Raw genomic sequence first — 25,629 nt, forward strand, 5'->3', positions numbered from 1 at the left:
TAGGCGAGCAAGAGCGCATATCGCGCACAGTAAAATCAATACCGTCGGTACCCTATTATGACTTTTTTTTTTCATCATTCCAAAACATAACCAATCTTCGCTGTCACGCAGCTGTTCAAAATACGTGTTTGCCAATAAAAGCTTCAGAGGCCAGTTTAAGAAACAGTTAAACTGTTTAGTCTTGGTAAATCCATACGAAATAATAATGGAATCAATTTTGTTAGTTAACTTACGTTGTGTTCTACACAAATGAACAAATATTTGGTTTACAAAATGACGAGAAATTATAATGTCTAAAATACTGGTTATATAGTGATTCTTGTCAAGACTATTGCGAAAATGCTACTTGTATGTGTTTTCTTTTATTTCGTATATTATTTGTGCATAGCAATTTGTGAATAGCGAATGTAATATTTTCACTCGAACTAAAGGGATTGACCAGATATTTATTTACCCCCTTATTCATAAACGTTTACTAAAGTTGACAAGCCGATAATAATCGTTTGTCCCTTTCCATCATACCAATACGTTGGAAAGGGACAAACGATTATTATCAGCTTGTTAACTTTAGTAAACGTTTATGAATAAGGGGGTTAGTATTTTGTTAAAATTTAGATTAATTCGAGTTTTTCTAGGAGAAGATTTGTAGACATAGGTTTCATTTATATGTATTGTACTATATGGTGTAATAATGGAAGTGTCTTAAGATCTTAACACGACAAATGTTTTAAGGTACTGATGTTAAGTGTTTTACACGGTAGTGGGTGCATTCAGATATGCGATAAGAGTGACTAAAATATGCAGTTCTGAGGTTGCACAATGCACCGCCGCCGCGGCCCCCGCACTGCAGTCTCAACTATTTGATAAAGAGATTAACGACGTAAACGGCTAAGCTTTTTGTCGCCAGCAACAATCACACAATTATTTTAAAAGCGCTCTATGTCTATAGCTTCATTTGTCTCATAGGACATTATTCTTTCGAAGTTTAGGAAGACGAATGAGTGGTTGTGTTGATAAAGTAAAGGTTTAGTGGGATTAGACAGTTTATGTAATACCTCTGAGCTTTAGTCACGTGTCATAAACTTATATAAACTAAAAGAGATTTCAACAAATAAAGGAAATGTTTTACATTCTTAAATGGTACTTAAGATTTTACTAGACTAATACACATTACTATAAGAGTTACACCCAAGTTGAATAATGATTATTTACGATGGTACTAAGAAAAACATGCATTAGTATAAAAATTAATATTCATCAAAAATACTTTTGCTACTGTTACATATTACAGGAAGTATAATCGCCGATGATAAAGGCTTTTTTTAAATTATATTACAAATTATTCGTGATTTAGGTTATAAGCAGCTTTCACTGTGCAAGGAAAGGAAGTACGTAGGTACCTACTAATACTTTCAAACTACATATTTTCTATTGTGATTGTGACACGTGGCACTATAACCATCATGTTCACGGTAATAATAAATACTAATATTATTTTTGCCTAAAAACTTATTTTACGCAAGCATCTTTTATAGAAAAACATTGTGATATTATTGTAAAATTGTAAACTCGTTATATAAAACTTCTATCTTTTGGTATCGAGTTTCTTTAATACTTACTCATAAAATCACTGTAGTGTCCGACCGAAACATGTTTTTTTGCCGAAACCGAAACCGAAACCGAATGTTCGGCTTTGGCTCTAGTTTCGGCCGAAACCGAAACCGAAACTTTTATAGACTTGATAAAATCGTTGAAAAAATGTCATTAAACCGCTTTTATACACATATTATGGGGCTGTCGACACCCAATGTCCTAGAAATTGATGTTACTTCAGCAGTTTTTTTAAGAAAATTACTAAGACCAAGATAATTCTGCAACGATTTTGATAACACACGCAGTGCAAGTGTTATTTTAAACGTCAAAACTTCGATTAAATTATGACGTATCAATAACATTTGCACTAGTTGCACTGCGTATGCAAACAAAATCATTGCAGAATTTTCTTGGTCTAACTCTATTCAGTCACCTGTCAAGCTAACATGTAGATACAGGGTCAACCAAAACACCAACCAAAAACGCGAGCGCAGCGAGCGCGAAATTTTTTGTTAACAATATCGCAAGGCCAGGTACCGATCTTCACCTGGGCCTAAAAGTCCGAAGTGCCCCAGTGAGGCGAACTTTCATGCGAAGTCAAAGCCGTGCTTCAGGCTTCAGGATAAGTAGTTGAGCACAGACTCCAAGTACTCCAACCAATGTTCAATGTATTAAAAAGCGAGACCGCAGTTTCGTCGACGTTCGACGTTCGCCGCAAAAGTTTTTAGGAACTATATACTCGTACCTACGAAATATCATTTGATATTTACTATTTGCTTTTCGGAAAAACATCGTGAGGAAGCCGGACTAGTCCTGATAAGGCCTAGTTTACTCTCTGGGTTAGAAGGTCAGTCTGATGGCAGTCGCTTTCGTAAAAACTAGTGCCTACACCAATTCTTGGGATTAGTTGTCTATTGGACCCCAGGCTCCCATTCCCATTGCCACGGCTCGGCAAAAAATCCGGGATTACGCGAGGAAGATGATGAGTTTTCTTATTATTCTCTTGCCCAGGGCCCAGTAACATGCGACAGTGCTATCTTATTCACTCCGATACAATTAGACAGTGTACGCGTTATAGGTATTGACAGCCTCTTAAGACTGCGTCGGCCGTCCAGTGGCGCCCTCATTAGTGGAATTGTGTTTTATAATAAAACAATTAATATCTGTACCTATACATGAATCAGTATATGTAGATATTAATATTGTTGTCCTACTTATTCCCCAACTTTTGGTCTTTGTCCGAAGTACCATTTCGTAAGTTTCGGCCCGGCCGAAAGGTTCGGCCGTTTTTTGGCCGAAACCGAAACTGCAGCCGAAACATGATTTTTTGGCCGAAACTGGCCGAAACCGAAACCGAAACCGAACCTTCGGTCGGACACTAAAAATCAGTAACAATTTTGGTGATATCGCTCTTAATGTTTAACGCTTATCTAAAGTCGACCGTGTATTACATGGATCTAAATCAAAACATTTTTAAGGGTTAAATCCACTATTGAATTAAATGGCCGCCATAATAATCCGAAGTTGATAAAAACTCTAATACTATAACACCACGAAATGATAGTAAGTCACGCGATAGCAACCCCATTTTAAAGCGATTTATTATTATCAAACGCAAGGGTTCAACAACTTCAAAACATTCAGATAATTACGTGTGTACCTGTACATAAATATCAATATTATTACGAATCAGGTGCATAAAACACGAAGGCTGTTTTTGTGTAATCAGCGGGATGCGCTAGCTTTTACAACAGTCTCCGTTTGACAACAATATAATACATCAACATCATATAATGTACATGTATTCAATTTATAATTTACCCCTAAGCCAGGCGGTGAGTCTCATTTATTAGTATACTTGCAGCATATCAAGCATATGTAATATTATTTTTTTCTCTATTAAAGAAAAAAACAGATACATGCCAATAACATTTACAGCCAAGATTATCGAATGGTATTAGGTCCAGTGAGCTGCGAAATTGCATGGAGACATTATGAATGAATTCATTGATAAAGTCGCCATGCACTTTTACGGCTGATGGTGATGGTACATATCCTAAGAGTTCCCACGAGGAGTTCTGACAGTAGTTTTAGGAGAGCATGATGATTTCGATCTACGCTAACTTAACTGAAACAGGGTTTACCATTCGATTACAAAGTACGTACCTATTTAGCTAAAATTAGAACATTGCAGTTACTACGTTTGTACACAAAATAGCTTGCAATGCTTACAAAATTCGTTTGGTATACCGCGTTAATCTTGCAGTCTAGTGTATACAAATTAATTGCTAGTTTGCGCAATGGACCGGCCGCCGCGCCGTCTGCTGCCGTCTCTAACCTACTTGCCTGATAGTCACAATTCACTAGACCTTCACGGAAAGGATAAGTAGGTACGAACCTGAAACACCCCATAAGCCTACTTAAAGACCCCTTAACTTTCCCCGCTCAAACATTTTATTCGTGATGCCTTTGTTTACTCAATCGTTTTGTTTTGTTTCTGAACTATAGAAGTATGTTACTAAATACCAGTGGTAGGTTATGTACCTATGTTGTATCTTTACACACTAACACGCCTCAGAAATCTCAGAATGAGGGCGTGATGTGACACGACCTAGCACAAGCTGATAACGTGAACGCATTCTAGGTCTTCAAGCTCAGTGCTCAGTGCTACAAAAATCGTTTCAATAATTAGTTCTAGTTTCTTAGTTTAAATGTGATTCATTGACGATGTAAATATACTGTCATCGGCTGGATTAACAAGACGCCGTGGGTGTTAAGTTGTTGTTAAGGTGGCAGACGTGCTTTGACATGCGTTCCACCCATTTGACAGGGGGCTGTTGGAACACGTGCATCAGACTAGCATTCCGGGATTTAATTAGGGGTTTAAAAACAAACAAAATCCGAAGAGCGGCTATTACGTTAACATTATGACGAAGGTCCTGTCAAATACATCAAAACTTGGTTAATTTTATGAAATCACTTAATACGCTGGGTGAAAAATATAATTGCGTACCGCGGTGAGTCATGGAATTGCAACATCAGTGCAAATTTACAATAAGTGGCCACCAAACGGCATTCCGAAGAGCCTGCGACAAGTAAGCTTGCGCCCGCGATTACGAAGTTGCATACTTACAACCGAATCAAGCAACAACACAACCAACTGGTTAAATCAAATCAAGTATATTTTCTACATTTGCATGTAAATTATAATTGCTGTAGCTTCCCTACCGCTAGAGTTTTCCGAAACAAACCACTTTCGAATCATCATCATCAATCGATATTAGCCACACTAACCTCCTTTACAAGCAGATCAATGAAAGTGAGTGATGAGAATTGTAATTTGAATGCTAATATCAAAGGATTAACAAGCGCCGGTGTGTAACTCGATCTGCAATTTATCTGTATTAAGATCTGAGATGACGATGCGGTGGGCTCGGCATTCAGCACGGATTACGATTAGTGTCTCGTAGGACATGTGTTGTAACCTCGGCATTACGTTTTAAATATAGATCTCACTGTCTCCGAGTTTTCTTTGTGACGATGTGTCGTAGAAAACAACAATTTAGCGATAAATCTTAACAAACCTACCCCACGTACTTGCACGAAGATGTTCATTGTTAAAACATCACAGATTCAAAATTATGCTCCGCGTCGGAACGCCTTCATTAAAAGGTACTATCTGCCATCTAAAACCAGCCCAGATTAAAATAAACTAACAGTCACTAGTCAGCTGTGGTCGGGTGGTCTATTTCATTTATGAAAAGCACATATCACGATGTAAATAAAAAAGCACAAGGATATCTTCCTTTCCAGTATTTAATTTAAGGACGGAAGCCGCATGACTCGACAACAAAAAATCCGATTAATTTTCACCGTTGTTCTGACGCGACCATTATGTTGGATGAATCGCTGTGAGATTCCGAGGCAGGCGTGCGGGTAGACAAAGATACACGTTACTACATTGTACGTTGTCACGGCGAAAACTTATGGCTTAGAAATAAACGTGATCTCACCAGGAAGTATTCACACAATAACATCAGGAAGGGAGGACGAAAATGTTTTCTTGCGGTAACTTAACTGAATGCCAACGTGCGCGATGCCTGGATTGAAATCGCAATTCATCGTCATATGATGAAAGAATGGCAAGTAAATGTAATTCGACCAGCCAAGAATGCGAAGGCAGATTAAAAAATTAGCGAAGTTTATTTTATACTTTCTTTTCCCGCCATTTTGAGCTGTCATTCTACTTCACATTCTTCTATAGTTATACATATTATACCTACTTGAAAATGGCGAAGGCGTCTCGAGAATACTTGTTTTTTGCTCATTAACGCTGTTTAAAGTGTAATAAGACTAATAAATATTGATAACTTATTTTATTTAAGTATTTATTTATGACTTGCACAGTCTATGCTGTCAAAATCGTTGCAGAGTTATCTAAGTCTCACTCTATTAGTAATGTCCAGCTATTACTTCACAAACTATCGAACAAAGTCATACCCTACGATTACGAGCACACTTGATACTGGCGAAATCATCATATAATTTTTTTACGGATGCCAATACGGACGACGGAAGCCATTTTTTAAACTAAATTTAACTAGGAATAATTTAAAAAAATGCACCTGATCTAAAGTAACGTGTTGACTTCCACATGTTTCCCAATAAATAAATACTTAGATAAAACAAACGGGTGGTAAGAAATTTGCAATCGAAACGTCGAGGTGAGGTGATTCTACCTAACTAGGTACCTACTACCTATTTTGAGGGCAAGCTTCATAGTATTGAGCATAGTATTGAGACAATTAATGGCCTTAAAACCCAGATGTAAAAAATGCATTCAGCTCGATAGAGGTTACGTAGAGAATTAAAAAAACAACGGGTTGCACTCCGGGAGTGCCGACAGAAGTGAAAACTCAATGACTCGTCCAAAATGTCTGCAGGGGCCGATTTTTGAAATTCGACCCCTCGATTTCGTGTATTTCGTTCAATAATATCTCCACTACTATGCATTTAAATTCTACTAATAGAATTGAAAACGAGTGGTCAATACAACTCGATTCCAAATTTCTATCGCTCTTATTTCAAAAATTAGCATTTCGCCTTTTTCCTCCGATTTTCGAGTGACGAAATCGAGCGATCGAATTTCAAAAATCGGCCCCCTGCACTATGTACTCGTATAATTGACCCATCATCCTCCTTTCTATTGAAAAACTTTAGTTCCGAAATTGCTGGCCAGTGAGCTTAAATTTGTAGCGTTAATTGTTTAAAATTCGAATAGAAATTGTAAAGTTACCTTGCAGACCTCCCATCTAAATATATTTGGTCATGATATTTTGAGTTTTATTCACCAGTACTAGAGTTCACTTTTATTAGAGATTTCATCAAGATATAGCTTTATTGAATTATATTTGAGTGATATAAAGTTAGAAAGTAACTGTGAGATCCTCGTATTTCAGCCCGTACAAGATTAGAACATTGAGCTTTATTGCTTAATGTATAAAAGTCCAGTTTTAAATAATTGGCCTGATTATGATACGCTATGACTAAAGTTCTTTGGTGAATAACATTGTCCGTGACACAAGACGTCAGCGTGACGTTACGTTACGCTGAATCGAGTTTATCATTTTTACCCCACCTCAAAAAGTGCTCAGCGCCGCTAAAGAAGTTTTCACTTCAAAAATATTGAAAAATATTTTAATCTGCCCTCGTAGAGGTCGTGTCGCGATAAATATATACAGCGATTGCTGTCTGATCATACTCGTGTTTCAAAATACAGCAATCAATCCAAATAATGGAAAATTTCGGAAATGCATGAATGTGCGTACCAAAATCTTGGTAAATAGAGAAAACTCATCACATATTTTGATAGAACATTTCTTATTAACCCTTTACCAGGCTAAGGGATATATATTTCGCACATTTGGCACTTCAAACATGTATTCTATTTTCGATGCGAAAGACTGACATTCGATTGTCATTTCTGAAATGTCAGGCTGGTAAAGGGTTAATTTAAAATGGCAGTAGGTAGCTAGGTAGGTACCGAACTAGTAAAAGGAAAAAAAGCAATGAAAGTGCAGTCGCGCCTGGAAGTAAGCCGCTAGCCGCATTGGCTCCCTTCCAGCTCCACTGAACTTTGACAAGGAGCCGACAGTGGTGTAACTACATCTACCCACATCCATGTGTCTAGCGCGTAGCGCGCCAGTCTGCTAGGCACGCTTACAGAGCGCATCGCCTCAGTTTAACCAGTATAAGTGTAATTGTCGCCGCCCTTAAGGTGACAGTGATTGGTTTTATTATATTGAACGCTCACCTACTCTTAACAAGCGTCGTGAACACACGGCCTAGACTGTTACTGATAAAAATGATAAAGGGTACAGTCAGCAGCAGAAGTCGCTATACACTCCAGGTGCTCAAAGAGAGGTAAACGTTTAAACTGTCAAAAAGTTGTTGACTGTCATGGTAGTATTTACTTGTGAGCGCTCAACGTGTCACAAATATGTTAACAGTCGCTATTCATTAATTTCTACACTTACAACAAGTCATTGATACCTTAGCTGTCAAAAAACCAATGGTATCTAAGCGGTCAACGTGCCAAATATATCTGAACAATATGGAAAAATAAACTTTAAAACATACAAGTATGGTCGAATATTGAATGAAAGATAGCCATGCTAATTTCAGGTAAAGCGTTTTGACAATCATCGAAAGCAGTACAGTCTTGTCATCACATACATCTATCTCACGTTTTGCCCTTCAACCATTTGACAGGAGCCTTTCGGTCAACTTACTGCAAACTATTTCTTTTAACAGAATCGTCAAGACGAATGACACATAGCAAAAGCTAACTGAAGCCGAATTTAGAGCCAATTGTCAAGGCACGTCGTGGTCTCAGTAACAGGCGTTTGCTTTTCAAAGCAGAGACCGCGGGTTCAAATCTCAGTCGTACGCACCTAGAGATTACAGCTTTTTGTTTTTTTTTTGGGTTTCATTTCTATTATTAATTTGTGTCTTCTGGTTTTATGTTAATTTCGCATTAGTTTATATAATTTTTGAAGATAATGTCACATGTAGCGTATGTACGACTTTCTATCAGGACGTTGTAGGTTTGAACCCGCAGTGGACGTTACTTAGATTACTCCTGTGCGGAATGCCATTTGATATTTACTACTAAAAAATCACGTTTGTTGTATGGGAGCCCCAATTAAATCTTTATTTTATTCTGTTTTTAGTATTTCTTGTTACTTATAATAGCGGCAACAGAAATACATCATTTGTGAAAATTTCAACTGTCTAGCTATCACGGTTCCTGAGATACAGCCTGGTCACAGACGGACGGACGGACGGATGGATGGACAGACGGACGGACAGCAGAGTCTTAGTAATAGGGTCCCGTTTTACCCTTTGGGTACGGAACCCTAAAAATGCTGGTCTCTTCGAAAACTGACTAAATTAAATTAAAGGATATGAAAACAATGCATTTTATTAATTTCAGACATCATGTTATTCATGTTTCATAGTAAAATTTATTGTTTAAGACCTACACAATCGATATCTAAATAGAAATAGTCTTAGTTTTATTTTTCAAAACGTTCGGGGTTCGATTCCCGAGCTGAGTACACATTTTTTTTAATGTATGTATGCAGTTTTTCGTGTTACTAAAATCGATGACATGATTCCTAAGAAGAGATCGGTGTATATCTTATAGTATCAGATTTTCCCATACTGGCCGATCTAAATGGGCCACCCTGTATAGTATATTTTACTACAATAAGTGGGCTAAATAAATATATTAACATAGGTATATAATATGATCAACGGTTTGGAAGAACAGCCGCATATGACAGTTAAAATAAAAAAAACCGATCATTCTAGTAGAACCTACTTATTTATTGTATAAGTTTGACACTTAATGATAAAATACTTCTTTAAGAAAGGAGGTGTCAAGTCGTAGTGCTAGAGTATTTATTTTAAAGTTAAACAGATAAAATTTTGATGCTTAGTTACCATTAAAATAACAACTGCTTAGCAACTGGTGGCACCCTGGCTGCTGACGTACGTGATTGGCAGTGCGTATAGGTATTAATGACAGCAGCTTGAATTTGATTGCTTAGTTACCACTGACTTTTTAACCGTTATTGTCATTGTGATTAAATAAGGGTGTATGTGTTAAAGAAAAACTCCGAAGTTAAGGTATTTGTGACGAACTGAAAGCCTACATGAAAATGACATCTTAGATGTCCTTATTTTTGTGACGATTGAAGTGTATATGTTTTCTTGGACACCTTGCCCGCTCAGGTATATCTGCTGCTGACTGTACTTGCAGTACCTTTATTAGGTGGACAAGGTGGAAGTGTTAATAGGGGTTAAGAGATCAAGTTGGACTATGCTATAGGGACAAACTCACCGACTGATTGGTTTGTGAATTAGGTAACACATTAATTTATAGTTTACAAAACAGTAAACATGATTGTGCTGCATTTTATGTGCACTAGTTTCAAACAACGAAGAAGGCGGGACGGTTTTAGGAAGTCGATCACCTCACCTATTCGTTCCTAGGTAATTGTACTGGCTCATAAATTTACATAATTACAACTCGGTTTCGGTGTCGACATGTATGACAAATCTGTCAAATCTGGCATTCAAATTTAGGTTTCTTCCCACCTAATAACGCGCTTCTAGCCTAGGCGGTAGGACCCTACCTACGAAGCTAATATAGAGGTCCCAGGTTCGAATCCCGACAAAGGGCTTATATTTGTGATTCTCGCAAACATTTGTTCCTGACCTGAGTTATTCATGTTTTCTATGTATTTGTGATGTATGTCGCCTAGCACCCATATCTGTGTAAGATTGTCCCCAAATATTTGTTTTATTTGTGTTTTATGTCAGATCAACACGATGTCATCATAATATGACATTGTCACCAGCTTTGCATAAGTATACCAAATTTGACCCCTATCGAATGTCAGAAAGTGGTTCTAATTTAGCTTCCAAAATTTGACCCAAATTTACATAAATACCTACTAACGGGGAAAGCTTCTAAAAATCTAACACCATAAACCATAACAGCTTTTACCTCTGACTTATAACTGGACACAAGGAAGGTCAATATCACTAACAACTGCGAGAAGAGATCCTTATCTACATCTCTATCTAATTGATCTTTAAATTGAACATCTGGTTTTCCACTCCACTTCTGAATAAACCGGGTCAACGTCCTCACATACGAGATGCTTTCCCTGTGAATTTCGGAATGCCTACAGTTGAAGTGGATTTGTTGATTGTATTGTATTGCACTCTACACTACATTGTTCTTACAGTGTGAGCAAAATCAACAAGAATCCTTTTACGGCTTGACATTTTTGTCAAAACATTCGATTTTAAATGCATGGTATAGATGCGCTGTTGCGCTGCGCTGAAGCGAAGCGCTCTTTCATAAAGACTCATTAAACGTAATTATTGTATCAATCAATGATAGATGGATATTTGAGAAGTTATTGATCACGTCCGCTGTACAATTGCCATCAGATATGTATATGAGCGGCCAAGTTGCTAAAAACTATTGAACATGGACTCTACCGCCTTGACAATAGAGGCGTGTCTAGATATTTGTGAGCACCTTGGCCGTTCCGATAAACATATTTGATGGCGACTGTATATCGGACAGTTGCGGGTCGGATCGGACGTCAATTACTAGCGATACGCGTCCGCGACGAATTGGGCACGGGAATGAGTGTAGCTACGTGACCATCAGAACGGTTCAGTCATACGTCAGTATTTTGACCGCTTTTGAACGCACATTGTAAAAATTTGGACACAGTTTTTAACCACGAAAAAACGAAAACGGTTCATGCTTTCAGGGTAGAATGCTGTTTTAGATCTGATTGTTTGTGCAAAGTGCACACTATTCCCATTTATCTGAAAACGGGATTTGGTCCAGTATTAAAAGACAATCGAATTGCCTATCTATATTTGCCCGTTAAACTGTTAGAAATTACTTGAATTGTAAGTTAAAAGCACATGTTGAGACGAAAAATAACTTCATTTGTTATTTTAGAGATTTTGGTCTACGACTAAATGACGAGTTGACCAGATAGTTCTCGTCATTTAACTCGAAAAAAAAATTTGGAGCTGCATATTATCCCTTTTCATAAAACACGTATATAAAGAGATAAACTATTATTATTTAAACTCTTCTGTGTAAGGTAAGGTACCTACCTATATTTACGCGCTAGGCTGTATTTTACAGGGCCGTTGATGAAGTTACAATACTGGTAAATTGATATGTATGCCGAGACGTGACGATCCATTCCGACACACCATCAAACACATAATAATCATGGCCCAATAATCCTCACTCACTGGAACTAATGGATTCCGCTACTGGTTAAGTGTAGACTAGTGTAGAGTGCAGTCTACTAGACAAACCCCCTCCGTATTGCGGTTGAAAGTTGTTGCGAGAGTACAGTTAGACTTCCAGAATCCATTCTGTATTTAAAAAAAAATACTTGCTTTCCGTCTTAATTTCATAAGATAATCGTTTATTTCATAATCGTAAGATTTACTTATTTCAAAAGAAAACAATAACATATATGTATTATGTGTTCCGTACTCCACATCGGATATCTTCATTGAGAGAGTAACGCGATCGTTGACCAATGATGCCGCTAGCGTCTATGTAGTCGCTCCGCCCCACGCCGTGACGTAGTTCCGCTTCCACTTCCTGCGAACCGTTGCTCGCTTCCCGCCACTCGCCACCGCCATGTCATTGTTTCGTCGACCGTCTTGACCGATGGTCCGCAAATATTTTTTGCGTATATTTTTGCAGCATGGTGCTTTAACATTTCCGATCCAAAGCTCGGTCGATTAAATAGTGAGATACGGCAGAGATCGCCACTATTAGTCTTTTGGCGGTCTCGCGATCGAAGTCATCGAACGGTGCTTTTCGATTCTACCCACTTTTTTCTCGCTAAATTAATTTTCACATTCCATGCTGCTAAAATCGTTACCGTTAACTCGCATTTTCGAGATCGAAGTAGGAAGTGCGTCAGTGGTTTTTGTTAACAAGTGGTAACAAGTCGCTCCGCATCGGAGAGGGAACGCGCGGTCATCGTGCCTGCGGCGGCGGCGGCGGCGCGGCGGCGGACGGGCTGCGCGCGCCGCTGTCGGGTGCCGCGCTTCGCCGATAAGGAGGTTTGGATTGTCTCGAACCATCCGGTGAGCCAGTTTAAGATATTCTAATTTTATTGGCGTTCAGAAGTTACTTCGACACTCGCGGAGGGTTCTCAGGCAGTAGCCTGGGAGTACCTCGTGTTGTTAGTTGCGGCGCGACCGGGGCGCCCCGTCCCCCGGCGCGGGGGCGCGGGCCCGGCGCCCGCCCCCGCCCGCGCGCGCCGCGTCTTCTGCTGTCGTCCCAGGTGACTCCGAGACACCGCGACGCTGCGGGCCACGGTGGACGCCTCCAGTCCGCAGGACTCGGAGAGACGTCACACGCCCGCTCCTGTTACTACAGTCGCGGTGCGGACGCCTCCAGTCCGCGGGACTCCGAGAGACGTCACACGCCCGCTCCTGTTGCTGCAGTCGCGGTGCGGACGCCTCCAGTCGCGGTGCGGACGCCTCCAGTCCGCGGGACTCCGAGAGACGTCACACGCCCGCTCCTGCTGCTGCAGTCGCTGTGCGGACGCCTCCAGTCCGCGGGACTCCGAGAAACGTCACACGCCCGCTCCTGTTGCTGCAGTCACGGTGCGGACGCCTCCAGTCCGCGGGACTCCACGAGACGTTACACGCCCGCTCCTATTGCTGCAGTTGCGGTGCGGACGCTTCCAGTCCAACGGGACTCCGAGAGATCCGCGTGGCTCTGCGCGTCACACGCCCGCTCCTGCAGCTGCGGGCGCATCGCGGGTGGATCGCGCCAAGGTGAAGGCGGACCGCTTCTGCGTCCCGACTGCTCGAGCGGAAGGAAGGTAAGTTACGTGTAAGCAGTGGAAAGGCTACGAGTACAGCGACGATCGCCGCGTTGGTTGCCGGCCGTCATGACGTCGCTGGTGACCTACCCGCCGGTGGTGGCCACCACGATGGCACCGCCGAGGGCAACAGCGTCGCCGTGATGATGCGTGCAACTACGAGCCTAGCCATCGGCGCCTCCCGTGCCGGTAACGTCCGTCACGCGCACCGGCGCCTGTCGAGCTGGCCGCCACGACGGCGCCTCTCGCACCTGAGCCTGGCGACGGTGGCCGCCATGATGGCGCCGCCCGCTCGATGACACCGCCTGCCCCCCGAGCTGGCCGCCACGATGGCGCCTCTCGCATTACGCATCGACGCGGCGGCGGCGGCTGCCACAATGGCGCTGCCCGCCACGATGATGCCGCCCGCCACGATGGCACCACCACCTGCGCACTGGCGCCTCTCGAGCTGGCCGCCACGATGGCGCCTCTCGCCTCACAGCAGTGCCTCCCAGACCAGCCAGCCAGACGGCGACCGCCTCATGCACCGGTGCCTCCCGAGCTGGCCGCCACGATGGCGCCTCTCGCCGCACGCACCGGCGCCTCCCCGCCACGATGGAGCCGCCCGCCTCACGCGACAACGCCTCTAGAGCGGGCCGCCACTATGGGTCCTCGCCTCACGCACCAGCGCTTCCCGAACCAGTGGCGGCCGCCATGAGCCGCCCGGCCTCAGGCACCGGTGCCCCCCCCCCCCCCCCCCCCGAGCCGGCCGCCACGATGGCGCCCCTAGCTTCACGCACCGGCGCCTCCCGAGCGGCGGCGGTTGCCACAATCACGCCGATGCTGTCCACCGATGCTGCAACTACGACGATGTCGTCCCTTGCTCGCTGGGCGCCACAGTATCAGTTTTGTCCTGTCCACATGGTTCCATTGAGGTACGCAGGCGCCTATAGCTATGGTGCAGGTATAGGTATGGTATGGTACAGCACGAACAGACCGCTAAGCTCTTGGTTTTGGTTAAAGAATCCTCCGGCGACGGCAGACAAGGTCGTAAAGAGCCCCGTCCTAGCGCGGCTCGACTGCCCGGAGTTGAAAGCGGTAAGATATGTCGATACTCAGAGGAAAATACGTCGTGTTCCCGGGCTTCATAAAGGTGCTGATCGACTTCGCTGTGTCGCTTCGAAGCTCCTACGACTTCTCGAGGCCATGGAGTGGTCCAACCGGAGAACAGCTAGCGACAAGGCCCTGTGCGACCGCTCGAAACCGAGGTGAAAGGCATCGAAAAGGTCTGCAGACTTCACATAATTATCTCTACTTGCTCGCGCTCTCCAGCTTAAGTTCCGTCTTACAAAGACGAACTCGTGCGAAAAGCCATAATAAACAAAATGGGACAAATAAACCCGCTGCGCCTGAACAAGCTTGAGTTTCCGGTGCTAAGAGAAAGGGGCCAGGAGGACTCCAGCAGTTTCCATCTGTCTGTATTCGACTTTATCGAAACAGTTTTGTTACGCAAAGCGCCAAAATCGATTTTAGACTTGATTTCATCAGTTCGATTTCCTTAAAAGCATGCTACTAACTCGATGCCCTATACTAACTCGATATAGGGTGTCTCTTCGGATAAAGCGAATTAGACCATCACGCTCCTAGACATCACGTGGGACACGCGGCACAACACACCGATTGAAAGTTTTCTTTTTCGCGACATACAGGCCTGCCTTGCTGCAGAGTTTCTCGCAGAAATGAGACTCAATGCCTTCTGTTCAGTCTCAAATTCGCAAACTTTAGTTCATGGAGGAAGGTGAAGCCTTCGCAGTCCCCAGCAACACGGAGCTGCCGAAAGCCTCGCACCACTTTCTTCCTCATCTTATGCAAGCAGTCCGTTACAATCTCCAATATTGGTAGACAATGTACGAGGTAAGGCCCTTTCAGCGAAGAGTAACCGTTAACGGGCCGCATCTGCAGCGCTGACGACAGAAGTGTAAACATACAACCGCACCGGTACAGTATACATAAAACGACGGCGACACTACATCCCTTCCGTTACTACGGCTGTCGCAAAAACTGCTGATGCCAGCAGATCGTCTACAGGTCGCGCTGGTTGCTTGCTACTTGCCAGGTCGGTACAACCCCCGAGGGCAACGGTTTATCAAGAAGTCACTGCGCGCCCGAGTGGCAGCTGCGCCCAGCAGCCGCCGAGACTGTCTTCACCTGACAGGCGCCTTGTTGGCCGGCCTCCGCTTTCGAGAGCCCTCGCACTGTGCCACGGTATTTCTTAACAGACTCATTGAACTGCTACCACGACCTTTGACAGCTGCCTGTGAGACTTGGCATGGATGTCTCCACCTCCCAGCCTAGTCTGTGTACTGCGACGGCGTGATAAGGAGTCTTAAAGCAGCTGTGGTAAGCTTGCAATTTACTGGCGGTCCTAGTGAACACAACGTCAGACCGCCCTCCCTTACGAGTCAACGACCTTAAGAATGAGGCGTAGCTCCTGTCAGATAGGACGCTCCAACACCGAGCTGGCGGGATCAGGAGTGACGTCCGCTACTGGCGTGACTGGCGCATGCATATAACATGCCAAGGTCTAACGCTACGTAGCGAACGAAACGCAACTGTCACTGTCTCACTAATATGGAAGAACCGGATATTCCCGATTCCGGTACTGTGTTTGTATAGAAAACAGTAACGGGAGCCCCTAGATCGTCCCCTTGTCTAGGCTGCATGTACGGCCACAATGTAGAAACGGTCTTTATGGTGCATCAAAAATAAGATCAACTGCCAGGTACCTCTATCCAGTGAAGTAGCGAGCTATCTCAGACGTCTATTTCTATTATCCATGTTAGCTTTCAGAACGATACTCGTTCATAAGCCTCTCACAAGTGCTGTGTATGAACCACTATCGGACACTATGCCTTCTTCCAACGCCATTAATAGCGAGACCAGCGCCTCCCAAAGCACCAGCTTGGGACGCGAGACATCTACTTGCCCTAATTTAAATAGCCCTACAACGTTAGGTACGTTAGAAGAAGTACGATAGAATAGCTGCCGCACTTTTGCTGTTAGCATCAGGCCGCAGGGTCAATGACCTTACTCTACTACACTGTAGCCCGGGCAATTATATAGATAACTTTAACGCTATTATTTTGTGTCCGAAATTCGGCTCTAAACCAGATAACGTGTCTTACCGACTGGACTCTTAGAAGCTCCGGAATAAAGTATAGACCCAGTATAAGTAGGTAGTCTGGGTACGTCACCTTGCGAGAATTACACAAAATGTTAGGGGACACTTCGCTTATTTCTTTCAGCCACAGTCTCATCCAAGCCGGCCTCGCCTACGATTGCTTTTGATCCACGATGTACTTAATAACTAAATTGGCTGGAAAGCTATTCACTTAGCGATATTTTCGCTTATGTTAATTGGGAACATGACTCGCCGAGATTCTGCGGATCGGATGCGATTTCGAATGAGAATTCTCTTAAACCAGTTTAACGTCAGATTCGAACCTGAGATTACAATTTCAATTCTCAATTTCCTGTAATTCACATTATAACGAGTCACTGTGATTTCATGGGTTGCAATATGGTGTATACTTACATATTTATTCGTTCTCTGAGTTCTATGACAGTAGGTGTAGCCCTATCGCTTGCGCGCCCGCTAACTCGCCACCAGGAGATAATAAACAGGTCTCAATGAAGATATCCGATGTGGAGTACGGAACACATAATATAAAAATTTTACCTTCCAATAAAATTATTATTATGTTTCCTATCCACATCGGATATCTGAGTAATGCCTTCCTGGCAGGCTACTAGGCTACTTTTATGCCGACGGTACTTCTCCTCAACAATGACATGGCGGTGGCGAGTGGCGGGAAGCGAGCAACGGTTCGCAGGAAGTGGAAGCGGAACTACGTCACGGCGTGGGGCGGAGCGACTACATAGACGCTAGCGGCATCATTGGTCAACGATCGCGTTACTCTCTCAATGAAGATATCCGATGTGGATAGGAAACATAATAATAATTTTATTGGAAGGTAAAATTTTTATATTATGATGATATGATATGTATTTGACGACCGGTCTGGCCTAGTGGGTAATAGTGACCCTGCCTATGAAGCCGATGGTCCCGGGTTCAAATCCTGGTAAGGGCATTTATTTGTGTGATGAACACAGATATTTGTTCCTGAGTCATGGTAGTTTTCTATTTATTTAAGTATTTATATACCTATTATACATATATATCGTTGTCTGAGTACCCACAACACAAGCCTTTGAGCTTACCGTGGGGCTTAGTCTATTTGTGTAAAAAATGTCCAATAATATTTATATGTATACATATTTATTTATGTATTGGAACGTAATAATAACAGTGCTCAGAAGCAGGTAGCAGCAATATGCTAATACAAATAAAATAAATTATGCGTATTTTTAAGAAACCATCTTTCCAAAATTAGATACGGACTGTAATCGACCCGCCGGGAATTTAAAATCTCAATAAGCGTAGGTATTACAATTGAAGTGGACACCACAATGGTACAAGAATATTACGCAACTGACATGGTGCAGACAGCGGAAGGCAGGTCTGGAACAGCCGAACGTATACGCCCTATTAAGTAGCTAACACACTATCGCACCGCACCAAGGTCATTTAGGGACGTACCCATAAGTAAGAGGGAGAAAGAGATATCGCTTTCTTCCTCTTACTTATGGGTGCTTCCCTCAATGACCTTGGTGCGGTGCGATAGTGTGTTAGCTACTTTAGACAAAACAGCTTAACTAGGGTTACCAGACGTCAGGTTTCTTCTAGACATGTCAGGGATGAGTCACGGACACAGGGATGAGTGAGGGCTCGAGGCGGAATGACGGGTTGTTTTAATAAAAAAATATAATCTTTATAATAACAACGATACAAACTTTTTTATATGAGTTTTCAAGCTGCCAATTTTGTTGTTTCGTGTTACCGATATTTCGGCAGTGTTGTAGGTATCACGTCACATAGTAACTGACGTGGTATAAGTTTTAGTTATAGTCAATTTTATTCTCAAGGTGCATGGTCTTTTAAATAAGGTTTCTTATTAATTTAAAATAATTCATATTGCAATCAATAATAACTAAAGTAAGCGTAAACGTTTATGCATCTCATGCGGCATGTGATAGTCCATTTAGAAATTTAACAGAAATTTACAAATGTCTGTCTGGCAACCCTAAACTTATCCGGCTTGATCTGCTGACAGTGCATTGTTGAAAGGTCGAAGCGGGGGTGTCCAATCACAAACAAAAGGCGCTAACTACCTTAAACCTTCATACAAACTTACTCTCATTGTCTTTAGGACGTCAGACAATGATTCCGGCCATCCGGGGTCCACGAACTGCACCGGAATGCAAATAAATAAATGCATATAAACAGGACGCCTCGCACCTGCGGCGGTGTTTGATATAGACAATGCGTCGTGTCGCAAATGACGGGGACGCGGGTTACATGCTAACAACGACACTGAATAATCACATCAGCCAGACAGACGGTTAGAATTGATTCCTCAAAACAAAATAGTTGAGCTAGATGTTTGTTTTGCAGGGCGAAGCGTTTATGAAGTAGCTGTAAACATGTAACTCTGTTTAATACAGAAGCGCTCGATAAATTATGGTTCGTAAAGACAAAGTCGCAAGTGACTCACGACGCGGGATACATGCTAAAAACGATGCTGAATAATTTTTGAGTTAAGACAGACGATTTATTAGAAGCCTGATTAAAGAGAAAGGCTGTACTTTAAAGTAGAGTCGCGTACTGAAGAGAGTTATTGTTCTAAATGGCACTGAGAAGTTTACTCACTTAACTGAGCCTAACCACAATGTAGTAAAATTTTCCACCATGGTTGGAAGGCCAGGTCTGGTAGTGGTAGTACCTAGTCGTATTTGCAACGATGAACTATAGTGGTTAGTCTATGTATATGGCAATAACTTAGGGATAAGTTCAAGATCACGTAAGAATAACGAGAACAAGAGAAAACAATAAATATTATTTTGTTACAGACGGGGCGATGTTAAGCGTGGTGGTAGCGCTGGCGTGCCTGAGCTTGGCGCGCTGCTCGCCGGAGCCCCACGCGCTGCGCGTCCACCCGCGTAACGCACACACTGCCCTGGTCAGTTTCATCCTAAACCAGCAGCCCTATACAGCGCAAATTTAGGATTTAAGCATTGCACGGCCGAGAAATTTACGCGGGACTCGTCCACGTGGCTTTGCAACTTAAATTCTATTTTATTATGTAAGACGGAGCATTCACTGTTAACAAAACTTCGAGCTTTTGCAATTTTCTATAGTTGAACTAACCAACGAATAAGGCCATGTCGGTATGAAGATTTCGTCGATTGTTCTGGATCGTCAATAGGACTGCGCAGCGCCAGAACAATGAGAAATGCTCGGGTCGCAATAAGCTCGAAGCAAATTTCCTATCGGTTCACTAGACTGCTTGTCAGAATGCCTATGTTTGCCATGACAGCTTTTATAATAACACGGGCTAGAGTAGACTATTCATTTCGAGTAAATGTTTAAGTCCATTCGTATCGTAACTGACAAAGCGTGCCCCGTCACCTAACTAAGAAAGGGTATATTGACTTTGACTAGCACTGATTTATTTGACAACAACGCCGAGTTTAGACGGACATTTCTGAATGCTCTTCAAACAAGACCATGTTATATGTTTTCAAACAAACCAGTTTTAAATGAACAAACATGATTGTTTTCAGGAACTTAACGGAGTCCTGGGCAAGATCGAGGAGAGACTGCGGGTATTGGACGCGGTCAGTGCGGCTCAGGCCAAGCAAGCGCGCAAGCTTGAAGTCATGCAGGACAAACTAGGTAAATTAAATTATAATATCTAAGATGCTACTATTAATGAATTCATGATGATGCTAAATTTTCATGCTCAGGCAAGAATCGACACATTCCTGCGGAGTAGAGTGCGTCAAAAGTAGCAAAGTGGTTCATAACAATAAAATTTTAATATTTGTTGCATAGTACTCGTAGGTTAGGTACCAAAACTCCACAAAACAAAACCCTGACATAGTTATTAAAACATCCATCAACATGTTTGCCGTCTTAATTATTTATGCATCACTACGAATAGCAACAATAAAAGTTAATAACGTCGCGAAATCTCACGTATAAACGTTAATGTATTTAGCGCCACATCAATATTAATGAACATCATATAGATCATAAACTTGTGTGATGTTTGTCGTTGGTGCATGTTAACTAAACTGAACGCACGGTGAATTTTCTAGACCGCAGAACTATAGCGCGCAATACCATATATATTTTTAAAAGTTTGTGAAATCGCAAATCTTGTGTTACCTATGTCGAATTTTAAGTCAGACTACCTATGTAAAACATACACCTAAGACAGGGGTACATAAATCTTTCAATTAATCCTTAAACAACTATTTCTACATATATGTATTATGTATTAAAAATAAGTAAGATATTATTTTAATATCTGGGAGACTGAGCTTTGCTCGGAAAACATATAAAAACTGAAAAATGCGCGTTTTCCCAGAGATAAGATCTAGCTAGATCGATTTATCGCCCCTGAAAACCCTATATAGCAAATTTCATCGAAATCGGAGCCGTTTCCGAGATCCCCGATATATAAAACAAGAATTGCTCGTTTAAAGGTATTAGGTATTAGATAATCTTAGAATAATACTTATTTTACACCACGCTTTGTACCAAAACGGCACAGTCATATGATACGTTATCATTAAAAGAAGTCGAATTTGCCCCCTTCTCATCCGGGAAACCGATGGGCGACGGGTCTATTGTGTCATATCCTATTTTAGGTCGCAACTTTCGCAACATCACTCCCGCAGTAATTTACTCGACAAGGGCTCTTAATCAATGATTAAACGATGACTGCGACCACCCATCGGCTTATTTGAATCCATTTGAATACAGATACTAATGCACCCTGTACAACCAACCAACTACATCAAATCGTTAGGAATCTATTTACTCGTAATAGATACATTTGCCTTGGGTGACTTTATTATGACGTTCCACAGTAAGCGAAATAACTTCTTTGTTTACAGATCGTGTGGAGACCACACTCTCGTTAAGACTGGAAAGAGCTCAATTAGCGGCTGAAAGACTGGAACATAGGATGCATCTGCTTCAGACTAGTGTTGAAGTAAGTATTGTAACTCTCTAGGTATTTTCGACGTCGGCGGGGGCCTTCCAAGGCGAGCGGGACGGACTCCGTGCCGAGACTCGCGACGGCGAACTCCTAAGAAGTACTTATACTGCCCTGCTAAGCTAAAGAGCGCTATCTCATAAGAAAACTCATTGCTAACTTATACTTTAGTCCATTTAATCCATTTTCAAAATCATTTGTTTTTGGCAAGTATACTGAATGAGAGTAAACGGAGCAGACTAAACTAGTTCAAAGACTCACGAAAGTGTTCGCAGTGTCGAGCGGTTCCGTGCGGTCTCCGCTCGACTCGCAATACTGATTTTCATAAGAGCACTTCCATCGTAAGTGAATAAGCGGAGCGGATTGAGCGAGTTAAAGTGGGCCCGCTTTGGACGAATTCCGCTCTCATTTTCATTTCCCACATCGCTCGATCTGCAGATTCCGCTGGCAGTGGAAGGTATGTATGCTGAAACTCTTTCTCAGTGGAAGAGCACAACAGTTTTATTCCGGTCCGGTCCGCTCAGTTCGTTACCTCCATTTCCGCTCATTATTCTTTTTAAGTGGAAGGTGGACATTCCATTGGCAAGATGATGGTAATGATAGATATAGGTAGATAGAGCAAGGCTAGGGATTTTGTAATAAAGTAAAAGTTTTCGGTTCACTACCTTAATTTGTTAGATTTACGGGTAATGATAATAACACTTATTTCTGGGTAATGAAACTTGAGATCAGAACCTCACTTTACTTTCATACAAGTAATACTGGCAACGGATACTAAACAATAATAGATAATTTTGAATTGAAGTGTTTCCTTAATAATATTATATGCATTTTAATTTTCAGGCAGCGGTTAAAGAAAGTGCGGATAAAATAGAACGCAGCGAAGAGAAAATTTTAGGGGTTGCGCAAAACTTGACGACTCATATAACCTCACACACACATTTACTAGAAAAGGTAAATCAAATGATAGAATATGCATTACATAGGTAACCTATAAACTAAGGTTTAATAATATAAGGGTAATGTTATTAACCCCCAACGCAAAAAGAGGGGTGTTGTTAATTACTGAATGTGAATTTTCAAGACAATTTCTAGTGCCACCAAGCTTACTGCCCGCTTTATAGGAAGCGCGTGCCGTACGTAGGTCCATCGAATATAATTTGCATCTAGACTAGAAGCCAATATTTTGTAAATAACTAAATAATAGTAAACTATTTATGCTCAAATTTTCAGGTCAGCGGCGCCTACGCCGAGACCTGGCGCCGAGGTCTGATCCTCGAATCGCTAATGCGGGATGGCCTGTCGCTAGTGAATGTGACGAGACGTGAACTAGCTGACGGGCTGCGCGCTCTTGCCAGAAGGCAGCGGGACGCGCGCCTAACTTCCGCGGACTTAGAGGCCGCCTTTTCTAAACGGCTTACTGACAACACCTACAAAATCGACTTGAAGGTAAGATAGAATAACCAATGCTGGATGGCCGATGGTTATATACATGTGACGAGGAGGGAGCTAGCCGGCGGTCTGCGTGCTCTCGTCAGAAGGCAGCGGGACGTACGCCTCACCTCCGCGAATTTGGGCCGCCCTTGACAACACTTATATACAAGATCGACATAGAATCCCTAATGCAAGACGGCGTGTGGTTAGTAAATGTGACGAGACGAAAGCTAAGGCCTTAAAAGCCGCCTTTTCGAAAGGCGTAGTTAGGGACCAAACCTGCAATCAACGACCGCTGCATTGAAGACTGGGACCAAAACGCAGCACGACACGCGCCTCGAAATTGTCAAATTAGAGTATGTTATTTTAAAAAAGGTTTAGTATAACTTATTGAAAGTAAGGCCCTGATCAGAGACGGGCTGCGAGCTCTCTCCAACAAGCAATTCTTTACTCCAAGGCAATTAATTATTATACTTGACGAATCAAATTCAAAAGAATCATTAATTCGTAAACAAACAAGGTCGACGCGGATCATTAAATAAACAAGGCCCTTTAAGTCACAACATTGACTGATTTTGTCCGAAAAGACTGAGGAAACACTATAAACAAATGACATCACTTGATAAATATGCCACGGTACCTATTGATTCATAATTCATAAAAGGCATAAAAATAGTAATACTTTGCATATTTTGAACTTTGATTATATTTAACGTTTAAAGTTACTAATTAAATCAAACCCATTATTAAGTAGATTAATAATCTGGAGTTTGATTTATGATTTCTCTGTATCTGTCTAATAAGGCCTGATTCGAAACAAATTTGACAAATTCAGAGTGATTTTTCTTGGATATTTTCTAGCTTACTTTATATATACACTACGACATTATAATTATCAGAATCACAAAATTATTATACCAAAAAAATTTTTTTTTATCAATTCTAAGATGATCAAAAAAATCAAATAAACGCCGCCGTCTTTTTAATTAGGCGCCAAATTGCTGTCAAAAACTTGATAAGTATGGAAGAAACTTGCACATAACTAATTTCCAACATAACCTGTTACCTAATATTATACCAATACTGAAAGGTAATTTCATTGCAATATCCATGAAACAATGAGGATCTAGACATATCTTCAAATATCTGGCGTATCAGGAATTTCGTCGATGTGGTGTCAGTTACCGGGCATTGGTTACTTTTCGACAGAGAAATCGACACCAACATCACTAAAAGAAACGGTTCGCAGCTTTAGTTTAATAATGCGGATTTCCAATATTACTTTGATAATATTTGGAGATGATCCACGATGTTTATGAGGCAATCAGCATGCTTAAGCCAGTACCCTCGAAATCGGACCAAAAAACTTGATTCAACAAAGTCCCACAGTATTGACCTATTGAACGGTATGGAGTGGAGTGTCCAAGGAATTAGTTCGTTAAAACAACAAAAACTATATGCAATATAATATTTCAAAATAAACATTGTTCTTGATAGGACTCAAACTAAGAAACTGTCAAAAAACACTGTCGGATGTATGATGGAGGGCATACAACAAAACTAACGACAGGAGCGGGAAGAAATGGAAAATGATGAATTTACTTATAAATAACAATTTTTAAACAAATTTTCAATAAATTATGGAAAAACAAATCTTGATTCAGCTAGCTTCAGTACCATTAATAGGGTTTTCAATTTGGCAGATTGAATTCGAATCAGGCCTTATAATACCATACGATTAAATTAAATATTATGTTTTGTGTAAAAACCTGATCACCTCGTTTCGTGTCCATAGATGCAGGAGATGATGGAGGCACAGAAGCGTTTTGTGGACTCCTGTCAGCGAGTGCAGCTGGACGACCCCACTCACGTAGCTGACGTGCTGGACAAATTGATCGACTCGCTTATCAATAAGTACGTATTTTACTACTTCATTTGTTTACCGACGAAGCCTAGATCAATCTTCAAGAGAAATAAACAAAAGAGGGCCGCTCTTTTCACCACATTCTCCGTGGTCTCTCTTAACTATGAGTACCTTAACCTACCTACTACTAGAAATTAATGATGTACCATCACGCTCCGCGATTGTTGCGCCATTCAGGGTCCTAGCTAAATTAGTTGTTCAATACTTACGTATAGTATGTCCAATTTAGCAAGAACCCTAAATGGCATAACAATCCCGTGTCGTGATGACTATACCTACCTATTTTTCTTATGTGGTTTATATATTTATTAGCACTTTGTATATTACTAAAACGCCTTACTATTTTGATTACAGAACAAATTCTACATTTCAAGAGCTGCAAGACATTAAGGCTAGCATGCGCAATCACGATTACAAAGTAATGAAGTTGCTCAGTTCTGGGCGACCATTGCAGGTTAGTAAAAGTCAGGTACTTGCCTACTTAACAATCGTTTGAGAAAGCAGGGTTGTTAGAGAATTTCTTACTACACAATAAAAACCGATCCAATCC

General features: G+C 41.7%; 2 protein-coding genes across 2 annotated transcripts in view; one reads left to right on the top strand and one right to left on the bottom strand.

Annotated features, from left to right (window-relative positions):
* LOC134666185 (Golgi-associated PDZ and coiled-coil motif-containing protein-like) overlaps positions 1–25,629 on the bottom strand; it is a 77,925-nt gene that overhangs the window by 47,742 nt on the left and 4,554 nt on the right. The gene's annotated exons all lie outside the window — the stretch shown is intronic.
* The window catches only part of LOC134665785 (uncharacterized), a 34,959-nt gene that overhangs the window by 7,746 nt on the left and 1,584 nt on the right, over positions 1–25,629 (top strand). Inside the window, exons 2-8 of the mRNA XM_063522769.1 lie at positions 19,566–19,675; positions 20,280–20,391; positions 21,621–21,718; positions 22,565–22,675; positions 22,955–23,170; positions 24,951–25,069; positions 25,434–25,533. Of these exons, the coding sequence (XP_063378839.1) occupies positions 19,574–19,675; positions 20,280–20,391; positions 21,621–21,718; positions 22,565–22,675; positions 22,955–23,170; positions 24,951–25,069; positions 25,434–25,533 (858 nt within the window). The 5' untranslated portion in view covers positions 19,566–19,573. The remainder of the gene's footprint in view (positions 1–19,565; positions 19,676–20,279; positions 20,392–21,620; positions 21,719–22,564; positions 22,676–22,954; positions 23,171–24,950; positions 25,070–25,433; positions 25,534–25,629) is intronic.

This window comes from Cydia fagiglandana, chromosome 7 (genome assembly GCF_963556715.1).
Source record: "Cydia fagiglandana chromosome 7, ilCydFagi1.1, whole genome shotgun sequence".
Taxonomy (NCBI): domain Eukaryota; kingdom Metazoa; phylum Arthropoda; class Insecta; order Lepidoptera; family Tortricidae; genus Cydia; species Cydia fagiglandana.